The 13,930-nt window shown below is 43.3% G+C and overlaps 1 protein-coding gene across 1 annotated transcript; it reads left to right on the top strand.

The window, feature by feature from the left end:
• The first annotated feature begins 2,114 nt into the window (after positions 1–2,114).
• PRR18 (proline rich 18) lies at positions 2,115–5,462 on the top strand. Its single transcript, XM_073337895.1, has one exon. The coding sequence runs from the start codon at positions 2,404–2,406 to the stop codon at positions 3,103–3,105; it is 702 nt and encodes a 233-aa protein (XP_073193996.1). The 5' UTR covers positions 2,115–2,403; the 3' UTR covers positions 3,106–5,462.
• The last annotated feature ends 8,468 nt before the right edge of the window (positions 5,463–13,930 follow it).

The raw sequence follows: 13,930 nt of genomic DNA, 5'->3' as shown, positions 1-13,930 counted from the left end.
CTACACTTTCCACAGTATGCATCTGATGAAGTGAGCTGTAGCTCATGAAAGCTTATGCTCAAATAAATTGGTTAGTCTCTAAGGTGCCACAAGTACTCCTTTTCTTTTTGTAGGATAGCTGTTTATCATGGTCTCCCTGTGTCAACTACTTTCCTTATTTCCAGACACTATGCAATAACTGGGCAAGTTGTTTGCATATACAACTGGAATCAACTCCACACAATAAGAAACTTGGAGTACTACAGTTTCAGGTACACTAATGAATATTAAAAAATTATTCCAAGAATGTTGTAATAAGGAATCTCTAAGAACCAGCTGCTACAATTTTTGCTCCAATCACTTGTGAATGGTAGTAATTAATCTCCAGCTGATTAAATCAACATATATTTAATCGTTCATTTTAGTAGTTACATGGCCACATTGTATTTATCCTCCCAGCACTCCTGTGAGGTAGGGAAGTACTACTGTTCCTCATTGTATGGGGAACAGAGGCACATATTGAGCACGTGACTTGTCCATAGCCCCACAGGAAATCTGTGGTGAAGCAGGGAATCCCAGGTCTCCCAAATCTCAGCCTAACAACTGGGTCATCCTTACTCTCCTGCTTTTAACATCTTATCTAATTTGGCTTTAACAATTGTGTCCTTGTTTCCACATTTTCCTCAATTAGAATATCATGTTCTGAAACATTATCTTTGTTTTTGAGCCATGTGATTGCCCTTTGCAAACCGTCCTGCAAAATATTTCTCTGGAGTGGTTGCCCACATTCAATCACTAGCTGTTGTGGACTGTCTTCTTAGAACAATATGATATAGCTACTTTGTTGGCCTGCTTGAAAGAATAACTTCAATTATCTTTCACTGTTGCTCTGACTACTTTTCTTTCTACACTCTGGGTGATCTCATCCATGCTCTTGGTGAATGTTACCTAACCATTGCTCTCTGCTGCAAACTAATGTAGTCCTCCATCCCAACCAGTCTTGCATCTCAGCCTGTCTTACTGATATCTTCTCCTAGCTGTTCTACTAAATCGTCTCACTAATCTAACTTCTCATTTTTCCTCCTAGGTTCTCTCTTCCCTTATCATTGCTGACAATTTCACTGTCCTCCCTATCATTCATGTTTGCAAGCTGTTTTATGTACCTTTTAAAACTGGTCCCATGGTCAGAGTAAGGGGAAGGATATATTGGTTTCTATTCTTACCCATCCATTCAGTTGGGTAGACTTTAATATTGGAATTATTGTGGGAAAGCTAACTCAAAAATGAGTAATACTTTGTTGTGAAAGCAGGGTGGGGAGTTATCACTTTTTTGGGTGGGAGACTGTCTCCAAAACCTCCTTTTGATTGCCTGGGTGAGCCTTTTGATGTTACAGCGATCCAGCAGCTCCTACCAGCGACCATCCAACTGAGGAACAGCAGCTCCCTCCTTCTACCATCCTCAACTGGTAGAAGTTAAGTCTAGGAACAAGACAAAGCTAAGAGCTTAGGAAGGAGGGGGGAGCTTAAGAGACTAGTGCCTATGGCGAGGAGAGTGTGAATGAAGGGTGAGGGGCTGAAACAGTAACGAAACTTCCACTATGCCACCTTATTTCAGAATAAATGTATGGCCTGTGGAGGTCTCTTTAAATTCACCTGTGAATGTAAAAAGGAATTGGTATCTGTTGACTATTTCACTATATTTTAGTAGAGAAGGTGAACCGGTACATCATAAATAGCTGTTTCAAGGGGGAGGAGAGTATGTAGTGCACAGCAAAAAGGGAAAGTGACCATCTGAATAGATAAGGGAAGCATTTATATTTTCTAATTTGAATATATTTAATGTTCTTTTTTTAGTGTATTAGGAACAAATTATTACAATAAATACATATTTTTAAGTGACTTTTTTTAAAATGTAAAAAGCAGTAACCCCCCTTCTGCAAGGGGTACAGTATGCCATCGCACTAGCTTTTAAAACACAGCCTGAAATCCTCTGTCCTAATATTTTACAGATGTAAATGGCACAGTCTCGCTCAAACTGTGCTTACAGCTCTCGCGAACGTTTTGCTCTACCTCTTCCTCCTCAGAGCCAGTCTTGCCTCTTCTATTAATCCTTAAAAAAATCACGCCCTTCCTTTCCATCATGGCTCAAACACGCGGAGGGAGTGATCCGCAGCCCCCCGCCGTGAGTGCTTCCCCCGCCCCTCAGTCCCGCCTCCTGCTCAGCCCCGCCGCTGCGTGTGTGTCTCATTCAGCGGGAGCCAGCGACGGAGCGCGGCGGTCTCAGCACGGTCGCGCTCTCCCATGGAGCTGCAGCCTGGGCACGCAGCCGGGACCGACCCGTCCGCGGGGGATGCTCGGCCCTGCCCGGGGTGCCATCAGCCCTGAGCCGCTGTGAGGAGCAGAGGGGGGTCACCGGGCACCACCATGTCCCTGCCGCCCATCCTGCCTCCCCCAGCCCCGGCCGCTCTCCCCGCCGCCCCCCGAGCGCAGCCCCGGAGGCCGGCGGCCCCCAGGAAGGCGGCAGCGCCGCCGCCGGCCGCCGAGGAGAAGCCGCTGCGGAAGCCGCGGGGGGCGCCCCCGGAGCGGGCCGGTCCCTTCCCCAGCTCCTGGCCTTGCGCCTCCCTGCAGAGGCAGCAACCGCGGAGGCCGGCCCCGGCCCCGCCCCAGCCCCGCGGCCGCTCCTGCGAGAGCCTGTGCGCGGAGGCGGGGGCTGGAGAGGCCGCTCTGCGCTTCTCGCTCAGCCTCCCGCCCGAAGCGGCCCTGGTGCTGCAGCGCCGCAGCCTGGAGAAGCAGCGGGGGCGGCCGAGCCCCTCCGCCGGCCCCGAGCGCCTCCTGCCGGGCTCCCGGAGCAAGGCGGCGGCGGCGGCGGCGGGCTCGGCGCGGAGGGGGGCCCGGGCCGGGCCAGGCTCCGGCCCGGGGGACTTGCGCGCCCTGCTGAAGATCTCGCTGCTGAACGAGCGGCACCGCTACGACGACGTGGAGTACGAGGAGGAGGCGGCGCCGGGGGCCGCGGCGGACGAGGGGCTGGTGCGCAAGTGCACCGAGTGGCTGCGCGGGGTGGAGAGCGCGGCCGGCCGGGAGCGGGCCGACAAGCTGGAGACCCTGCCCCACCTGGGGGCGCTCTGAGGCTTGGGGGGAGTGCCCTGCCCGCCCCGCCAAACACCCCCTCTCCCTGCCCTGCCGCGCGCAGCCGGGGAGCGCTCCGCCCCCGCCCCTCCTCGCAGCAGTAGCCGGGGGGCTCCCCGGGGGATGTGCCGGGGAGCGGGGGTTCTTCTTCTCTCATCATGAACCCCCCCGGGAAGCTGGACAGCACCGTGTCCTGCTCCGAAGCCACCTGACGTCTTCGTCTCCTCAGACTCAGAGTCACGGAAAGCGGAGTTTTAGTGCCAGGTTTAACCGCCCGCCCTGCTGCTGCTATCCGCGCCTGAGGAAACTGACTTGCGCTTTGGCCCGCTGGAGGCGGCCGGCCGTTCCAGGCGCTACATAAAGGGGGTGGAAATGTATTTATAGCTGCTGTATCCTGTGCATTTTCATTCACATCTTGTGGGGAGAGAAAAAAGGGGGCTGACTAATCAGTGTTGTATAGATGCTTCTGATCCGGCTGGGCTGCTGGATGCTTTTTATCTGAAATCAGGAGACAAGAGTTTTTAATGGATGATGGACAGGACGGGGAGGTTAAAATGTGCAGGTTGGGGGTGTTTGAATGTGATCAAATGTGAGCAGAAACCAAGACAGACGTTCTCGGCTAGTTAACTTACTGTAAGGCAACAGGTGCTTCATCTGCTGTATTTACTTCAGTGTGTGTTGTAGCAAAAGCTGACTCCTGACATTTGCAGGAATTGTTTATGATCTCTGGGTCTGGGTAGGGAGAGGAAGGTGGGAGAAACTTGTTTAAACTGTGGAGCCTTTATCAGAAACTGTCACAAAAGTGTCTTTGTGTTAAACAACAAAAGGCAGTCAAGCAAAAAAGGAAAACAAAACCGCTGTGCAATACAGGGCCTCAAGACAAAGTGTTCAGTTACTGAAGGATAAATGTACTGATTTCCTTTTGAAAAGAAACTACTTTGTAAATAGAGGAAGGGTACATTGATTTTGTCTGTTTGTACATAAAGGAACATTTTTATTTATTTGAATAAACTATTAAAGCCTTTTGTGTTGCAACAGCAGCACCTTTGTAACTGTGAATGGGGCTGTTTCTTAATCTGTTGCAGGTATTTGATTGCATTTAGCTGTGGGATTGAGAAAAAGACAAACAGTGATTACACAATGATAAAGATGGGCTGATAATATGCAGAGAATGTGCAGCTTATTTAGGATAATTTTAATTTCCTTCCTAGACTAAAATGCTCAGAAGATTTAAAACCTAAGAATTGGAACCAAAACCCTTACAGGTAGGGCCCTACCAAATTCACAGCTATGAAAAACACGTCACGGACTGTGAAATCTGGTCTTTTGTGTGCTTTTATCCTATATTATACAGATTTCACAGGAGAGACCAGCGTTTCTCAAATTGGGGGTCCTGACCCAAAAGGGAGTTGCGGGGGGTGGGGGTCTCAAGATTATTTTAGAGGGGGTCACAGTTTTGCCACCCTTATTTCTGTGCTGCCTTCAGAGCTGGGCAACCGGAGAGTGGTGGCTGCTGGCTGGGAGCCCAGCTCTGAATGCAGAGCTGCCACCAGCAGCAGCACAGAAGTAAGGGTGGCATGGTATGGTATTGCCACCCTTACTTCTGTGCTGCTGCGGGCAGGGGCGCTGCCTTCAGAGCTGGGCGCCTGGTCAGCAGCCACCACTCTGCAGCTGCCCAGCTCTGAAGGCAAAACTGCCGCCCGCAGCAGCACAGAAGTAAAGGGTAGCAGTACAGCAGTCTCCCCTACAATAACCTGGTCATTCAATCGATGAAGTGCGTTTTAGCCCACGAAAGCTTATGCTCAAATAAATTTGTTTCGTCTCTAAGGTGCCACAAGTACTCCTGTTCTTTTTGTGGATACAGACTAATGCAGCTGCTACTCTGAAACCTACAATAACCTTGTGACACCCCCACCCCCAACTACTTTTTGGGTCAGGACCCCTACAATTACACCATGATGTTTCAGATTTAAATAGCTGAAATCATGAAATTTACTATTTTTTAAAATCCTATGATTGTGACCAAAATGGACCATTAATTTGGTAGGGCTCTACTTATAGGAAGATTAATTAAATCTAATGATTGTGTTCAAATAAGCCTAATAGCGGGGATTCAATGAGATGGATAGCTGGCCATGGCTTAGGGAGTGTGCAGAACAGAGCAGGTTAAGATGAGACCTTCAACTGGTTTGCACTCAACATACAGAGCTGTAGCTCTACATATGTGTGTGATATATATGGAGCATTTACCTGGGTGTACAGTTTGAAAAAAATGGCATTGTGCATGAACAGTGTATGAATGTTCTGACACTTATAATCACATTATGTCTAAATTAAACTCTTTCTGACATGTTTAAGGGCACTTGTCTTGATTGAAAAATATGACATTTTAAAGTTGCTACATGCTAAACATATTTTAGTGGAGGTGGAAACCCTTTCTCTCTGCTCCATGCTATTCAAAAAACTTAAAAATGCACAGCAAATAGTATTTAACCAAAATTTCCCCCCATCATTGAGACTAAGAACAAATGTAAAAAACGTCAGTTGAAAGGGCAGTGCCGGCAATAGGCATAAGCAGACTAAGCAATTGTTTAGAGACCTGAGCAGCTCAAAGAGCTCCCCATTTGCTTTTTTAGTAAGTGTTGGGGGGCACCCCAAAATATTCCTGTTTAGGGCCCCCAATGGGCTCGCAATGCCTCTGAAAGGGTAAGTCTTAAAATAAAGTTAAGGGTGTGAAAACCGGCTGATAACTCAAGAGTCTCCTCAGGTACTTGTTGCCACAACAATACTGTAATTCACTAACTTAGAAAATTCATAAGTAAATACTTAAGATGCTGTGGCAAACCCTTCATAAGAAATAAATTTGTTTAAACGTGTATGAACATGTTAACTTGAATTTATCAAGTATGCTGTAAAGTACTACTACGTGTTAGAAATTAAAAACTATAAATGTGGCTTTGATGTAAAATGTTTCATGGTACTTTAGGAAGGATTCACTTTTTATGCATATTGGTTTTAGCTTTTTATGCAGTGGATTACTCTGCCATTAATGCAGCAGAGCAGAAAAAAATTGCCTGTGTTGGCAATGCCGTGAACTCCCAGGAGATTTTGTTTTTACAGATAAATTGCTCAAAGTGGTCGTGTATTTTAGCTTCATTTTAAATGACATTTCATGATTGAAATAGCTCTTTGATTTTGTTCCAGAAAGTTGGGCCTTTTCATACTTTCCTAATATAAGCCACAAAACCTACACATCTGGATGTCTACTAATTAGATACCAGAGTGCTGGTGGCCACTGTAAAAAATAATTCCCTAATCTGTCACAAATGTGAAATAGTGGTGCTCAGAAGCCCAGAGAAAAATGTGATGCATGAGAAAATAAGTCAAATAATTGAGTGTTATTAAAAATCAATTTAGAGGCTGCTTTGTAATACTGTGTATGAAATGTAACTGTCACATAAAATTTCCTTGCAATCTTTTAAAACAATGCATTGCACATAGCCTCTGCCGTAGCTGTTTGATTTAATTTTCAGTACAGCACGAATATTAGCACCTTGAATCCATTCAGCTCTAGCAAATAGAAATTCACTACACAAATCTGATTTTTACTGGATCAGTCTTGGACATCCTTTTATGGCTACAGTGAAACCAGAGGCATCAGTAGTTGAAGCTGTAGTTGGACTTTCTTCTTTGTTCTTTTTGGCATCATTAATTGTAAGGTACCACGTTAGTCTGTTTGGGAAAGTGCTATTTATGGTTAAAGACAAATGCAATGTACTTTTATATACAAATATATTTAATCAGTACATCTAGTTGCAAAGAACAGTCAATCACTTTTAAAGTATCAAGTATAAAAAAAAAATTATACATTTGGAACTTGCTAAATTCAGTGTGAGGTGAGAATTCAGCTCATATGAATGCCTGACAGCAGCATAAACTGTTGGTAGATGATTTCATTCCATATGAAATCAAGTGAAATGAATTTAAAGGGAATATTACATCATGAGAAAATATGGAACACCTCAAGGCTAGTACTTGCTGTTGGTGGTAGGGGGGGGAAGCAAAATTCCAAAGACTCAAAGCATCAAGGAATTGATTATCCCTAATTGATAATCTGATTGAAAATATCCAGTTTGAAGATAGTGAGGTAGCATTTTTCTGAAGAATTAATTTTGTGCAAAGGTGCCCAGCTTTTCCTGCATTTTGGGCTGGTGCACCACTGTGCCTTTGAATTAGAAATGGGCCTGAACCACTGGCTTAAGATTTGGGTACAGATATTAAGGGTTACCAATTTCTCAGATGTTTGAACCCAGGAATTTGGTTTGTGTGCCTCTCCATTTTAAGTGCACAGGAAGCAGAAACCAACTTCACTTGAAATGAATATTAAGTGTTATTGACTGGAAGGATAACAAACACTGATGTTCATCTAAATGTGTCCATAAACCTCTCCCTTATACCAAGTGGTTTCAGAAATGTAACATGTTTTCCTTTGTACAGTAGTATTGTAAAGGTGAGATGGAGGCAAAGGTTCAGCAACAGTTATTCACCTCTGAGTCAATTAGGAAGTACAAATATTCATATGCTACAATCACCTTATTGGCTCTTCAAAGAAGTACAGTAGCTTTCAGTGAATTCTGCTGAAGCCAGTGCTAATACATATGTTTGCGTATGCCATCTGATTGGCTAATATAGCTTCAGAACTCAGTACTCATTTGTGAGATAAACTATAGAAAATGACATCACAAAAATGTTTTAATTCATTCAACTTTTCCGTTGAACGTACCAATAGCATTTCTAGTGGTCTGGATGCTGAGACTCCCTGTCTTGCTTTGGGTCCGTTACTTTATGTGTTTTCCATCTGTGAAAAGGAGAACTACTCTCTCAGGGATGTTGTGAGTATTCATTAATGTTTGTAAAGTGCCTTGAAGAAGAAAAATGCTAGGTATTTTATTTCCTGTTAATACAGTGTGATACTATTTCCTTGTGCATCCCTGATCCACCACTGGACCTGCTAAAAGTTAACAAGCTCTTTAAACTTGTTTAAATTGTTGGTGCAGGTAGGATGTGCCTGAAAATGACACCGCAGTCCATCTACATCTTTTGCAAACTACTTTCCTATGCATAGATTTCTCTTTCACAACAAAATCCATCAATTTGTGGTTAGTGAATATTTTTCTGTTTTTTGTGAGTTGGCTTGATTTTGTTTGAAACGGTACCATGTGTGATTGAGAAAGATGGGACTCCTTTTTAAGACATTGGAGATGATTTTATCCTTCAAGAAGTGTGCATATCATGAACCTCTAGATATTTTTTCACAGATAAAATATGTCCTTTCTAGGGTTGTCAAGCGATTAAAAAAATTAATTGCGCGATTAATCGCACTGTTAAACAATAGAATACCATTTATTTTAAATATTTTTGGATGTTTACTACATTTTCAAATATATTAATTTCAGTTACAACACAATACACAGTGTACAGAGCTTACTTTATATTTATTTTTATTACAAATATTTGCACTGTAAAAATCAAAAAAATATAATTTTCAATTCATCTAATATAAGTACTGTAGTGCAATCTCTTTATCATGGAAGTTGAACTTACAAATGTAGAATTACGTACATAAAAATAAAACAATGTTAAAACTTTAGAGCCTACAAGTCCATTCAGTCCTACTTCTTGGTCAGCCAATCAGTCAGACAAACAAGGTTGGTTACAATTTGCAGGAGATAAGAAATAGGCAGCACTGTTTATAATGTCACCTGAAAGTGAGAACAGGCATTCGCATGGCACTATTGTAGCTGGTGTTGCAAGATATTTACGTGCCAGATGCACTAAAGATTCATATGTCCCTTCATGCTTCAACCACCATTCCAGAGGACATGCGTCCATGCTGATGACGGGGTCTACTTGATAACGATCCAAAGCAGTGTGGACTGACGCATGTTTGTTTTCATCATCTGAGTTAGATGACACCAGCAGAAGGTTGATTTTCTTTTTTAGTGGTTGGGTTCTAAAATTTCTGCATCAGAGAGTTGCTCTTTTAAGACTTCTAAAAGCGTGCTCCACACCTCATCCCTCTCAGATTTTGGACGGCACTTCAGATCCTTAAACCTCCGATCGAGCGCTGTAGCTATTTTTAGAAATCTCACATCGGTACCTTCTTTGCGCTTTGTCAAATCTGCCGTGAAAGCGTTCTTAAAACAAACATATGCTGGGTCAACACCCGAGACTGCTATAACATGAAATATATTGCAGAATGTGGGTACAACAGAGCAGGAGACAAAGAGTTCTCCCCCCAAGGAGTACAGTCACAAATTTAATTGATGCATTATTTTTTTTTAATGAGCATCATCAGCATGGAAGCATGTCCTCTGGAATGGTGGCTGAAGCATGAAGTGGCATATGAATGGTTAGCATATCTGGCATGTAAATTCCTTGAAATGCTGGCTACAAAAGTGCCATGCGAAAGCCTGTTCTCACTTTCTGGTGACATTGTAAAGAAGCAGGCAGCAGTATCTCCTGTCAATGTAAACAAAGTTGTTTGTCTTAGCAATTGGCAGAATAAGAAGTAGGACGGAGTGGACTTGTAGGCTCTAAAGTTTTACATTGTTTTGTTTTTGAGTTCAGTTATGTAACCAAAAAAATCTGCATTTGTAAGTTACACTTTCACAATAAAGAGATTGCACTTCAGTACTTGAAGGAGGTGATTGAAAAATACTATTTCTTTTGCTTATCATTTTTACAGTACATATATTTGTAATAAAAAATAATATAAAGTGAGCACTGTGCACTTTGAATTCTGTGTTGTAATTGAAATCAATATTGAAAAACATCCAAAATATTTAATAAATTGCAATTGGTATTGTTATAAGTGCAATTAATCGCGATTAATTTTTTTGAGTTAATTGCGTGAGTTAACTGTGATTAATTGACAGCCCTAGTCCTTTCCTTTTAATTTAGTGAATCCCAGCTCATTAACCAATAATCTAGATTGCAGTAAAACAATAAAACTTTACATATTTATTTAATTTATGTCAAGGATAACATGTTTTATGCTCATTTACAGGCTGCAATAGGGTTCATAAAGTAACAGTTGCACTGACAAATTTACCAAATCGTAAAATCAGTTGTAACAAGTATGTAAAAGTTTATAAAATAATACAATAATCTATAATAACCAATGTTAATGGAGAATAGGTCAAGTTGTTTTTTATAATGAATGTTACAAACAAGTGAAAAAACCAGAGACACTACATTTGTCCAAACAAATAAAAAGTCCATGTTAATATAATTCCAGAACTATATATAATACTAAAAACAGAATATATAAAACAAAAAATTAATAAATTAGTGTGTTAAATGTTAAGCCTAATTAGTAAACAAAATAATGAGGGGATGGAGAATTCCATCCATCACTCCCATTGTGGCTAATTAAAGAAGACTTAGAGGAAAAAATAGGGAAAAACAGATGAAAGCTGCTGAAGTGAGCTTCAACATCATGGCTGCTCACCTGGCCATTTCCTGGGACCCCAGACCTTTGTCACCCTGACCTGAGACATGTCCTTACCAGACCAGCCAAAGAGAGGGAACCAGCTAACACCACGCTTTACTTGCTCCAGCTAAATCCCGACCACCACCTGGGATAAAATAAAACCAGACTTTAACAGCAGCAACAGCTTCAGCTCATCTAACTAGCTTCTCTTTTCTGCAAAAGGACTGGTATTACCATCGTGAATACCATCAAAGACAGTGGTTCTCAGCCAGGGGTTTGTGGCTCCAAGCTGGTTTCAGTACAGAAAACTGGGAGTGGAGCACTGGGGCCCCCACCAGGGTCTGGGAGCAGAACCACAGAGAGCCCTGAGCTCCGGTGCTCCCCCCAAAGCTAAAGCCTCAAGCCCCAGTGCCCCACACCGGAGCTTAAGCCCTGAGCTCTTCCCCCGCCCCTCACACCTGGTGGCTGAAGCCAAAATCCCTATCCCCTGCCCCTCTGGAATTCTTATAGTATGTTGGGGGTGCCTCAGAAAGAAAAAGGTTAAGAAGCCTTGACCTGAGAAAGGGGCATTTTCCTTTTAAAACTCTCTCCAGCTAAAAGGAAAGGCAACAATGGATGTTATTAAAACGAAAGCCTTACTTAATACTTTACATTTCAAATGCTTTAACTGGTTTTCCTTCTTTTCTGTATCTTTAATAAAATATTTTAAAAGATATTTAATAGTCTGTTTGCCATAGTACGAAGCAGCCTTACATGCATGTATACCAAACCGTGACCTTGTTTAACAATGTTTAATGTTAGATGGTAACTGAGTTATGTGAACACCTTTAGCCCACATATTCCATGTAAATCTATACAACACTGATATCCTGTTGGCAGTATCGGTGGAATACCCCAGACTTCTTGTGTTAAAATCTCCCAGGATGAAAAGGCCACACAGATATAAAAGTCCCCAAACTAATCTCCTTACTTGCCTCCCTAGGAGTGTTACAGGTCACCTCTGGTTTAACCCACTCATCTGGTCACGCCCTGGACCTGATATTTGGCTTAGGCTAGAGGACATCACGACCCAGCCACTGTCCTGGACAGGCCATCACCAAATTAAGGCGGTGGGCAGAGCTCTGAGAGGCTACAAAACCCACAACCCTTATTTAACCACAAAGGCTCATACACTCCATCAAATTCCAAAGCATGCCAAAGGACAGCAATGCTTCGTGCACAGAACAGAGTCAAGTATCTGGTGAACCCTAATTATTGTACCCTTGCTTCAACCATGAATGTGCTGGCACCTAGACAGCCCCTCCCCATCACACACACAAATCTTGAGTTTCAACCCTCTCTCTTCATTGACACAATGTGTCAGAAAACTGAGCAGGATGATGTAAAACAAAAGGCTGAAACCGACACAAAGAATTTCTGAGCCTCTACTGAAGCTGCTACAGGCTCAGAGAACCTTCCTATTAGCCTGTAGTGTAGCTGTCAAATCCTGCCCTAAGGAGCTGTGCAAGGGATTAATTGATCCTGAGTGCCTACAACCCACAACAGAACTCAGCACCAACCCCTGAGAAGACTATCATCCTACTTTGCTGAAAAGATCTAGTACATTCAGGAAGGTGTCTCAAACAGCATAACTCTGTTCTGCCTGACAAACAGCCTGCCTACACACATTCGCTCCTCAAGAAGTACTGGACACCCCAAAGAATCACAACCAAGATCTGTGAATCCAACTCAGGATTTCCCTGTATGATGAGATTCCAGAGCAACTTGTGCCACTCATGACCTCAACAGCCAATACCTAACTTAGGGAAGGAATCTCTCCTTTCTCTTTCGAACACAGTAGTCTGACCAACAGAAAAAAGTCTACCCTTGATACATAGGTTCTAGTCAATTACTACCCATTATCAAACCATCCCTTCCTAAGCAAGCTCATAAAGCAGGTGGACAAAGGTCAACTACACAATCATCTAATTCAAGTGAATATCCTAGACCCAGCATAATCTGGATTCAGTCCAGGATATGGGATGGAAATTGCTTTAGTGGCACTGATGGATGATCTCCTCTTGTGAATGGATAGAAGGCAAACATCCATTCCCATTCTCCTGGATCTATCTGCAGCATTTGACACTGTCAACCAGGAGACACGGTTGTGTTACCTGAGAGATGGCAGAGATCCAGGGTAATGCACCAACATGGTGTGTGTCCCTCCTGGAGGCATGCATCCAAAGAGCTGTGACGGGCAAACTGCACTTCTGCTGCTGTATCCCTCACTTGTGGAGCTAAAGGTAGCTTACATCAACCTAACTCTGTAAGCGTCTATACTAAAATGTCACTCCCGCCAATGTAAGTCATCCACTACACTGCTTTAATAACTCCACCTCCACGAGAGCTGTAGCACTTAAGTTAGGTCGACGCAGTATCCGTGTAGACACTGTGTTGCTTAAATTGCCACCTGGGGCTGACCGCCAGAGTCCCACCACCACCTCCTGATGAGGGATTGGGTGGGGGAAAGGAGAGCCTGAGCTCAGCTGCCTTCCGGGAGGGATTGAATGGTGGGGGGAAGGAGAGCCTGAGCCTGAGTGGTGGGGCTGCAGCTGTCAGTGCCCCACATTGTCAGTTAAATCAGTGCAAACACTGCTGGTGAGCATGCGCGCCGCCAACAGGAGCATTGTGTGGATGTTAAAAATTGAATTAATTACTAAAGTGGCTGTATGTCAACTTAACTTAACTTGACTTAATTCTGTAGTGCAGACATGTCCTGAGTACTTTTCCCAGACCTTAGGAAGAGCTCTGTGTAAACTTGAAAGCTTGTCTCTCTCGGTCCAATAGAGAGAGACAAGAAACCCACCTTGCTTCTCTAATATCCTAAGACCAATGCAGCTATGACAACACTGCATGCAGCTCTCATCTGTTTAATAAGACCAAATCTTGAGAGGTGCTGAGTAGCTTGAAATACCTATTGGCTTCAGTGAGAGTTGAAGTTACTTAGTACTGCTCACGATTTGGCCCACAAAATCTAACAAAGATCTAAACAGTTTTTAAGTGCTGATTACTCAGACTGTGCCAGACCCATTTGAAGACTTTCTGTTACCTTCCCAGAAAAGAGAAACCACAGCAACAACTGTTGGAAGCAGAAATATGTTCGATATGTACTATGGTTTTTACTTCTCTGTTCTGAGATTGCTGTAGTTATGGTTTCAATGTTCTTCCTTTTTCAAGGTGTCATTTCAGATAGCCGCTTAGTTTGGCTAATTGACCCAATGAGAGATTTCAACAAAGGGGATACAGTCTTATTATTCTGGACCCCAGGCTTCTTGTTACCTGTGCTTTTGG

Source organism: Lepidochelys kempii, chromosome 3 (assembly GCF_965140265.1).
Source record: "Lepidochelys kempii isolate rLepKem1 chromosome 3, rLepKem1.hap2, whole genome shotgun sequence".
NCBI lineage: Eukaryota > Metazoa > Chordata > Testudines > Cheloniidae > Lepidochelys > Lepidochelys kempii.
This window is presented reverse-complemented; position numbering and strand designations above follow the sequence as displayed.

Excerpts from the sequence above, each read along its gene's own strand:
- PRR18 (XM_073337895.1), top strand. The coding sequence starts at position 2,404 with ATGTCCCTGCCGCCCATCCTGCCTCCCCCAGCCCCGGCCGCTCTCCCC.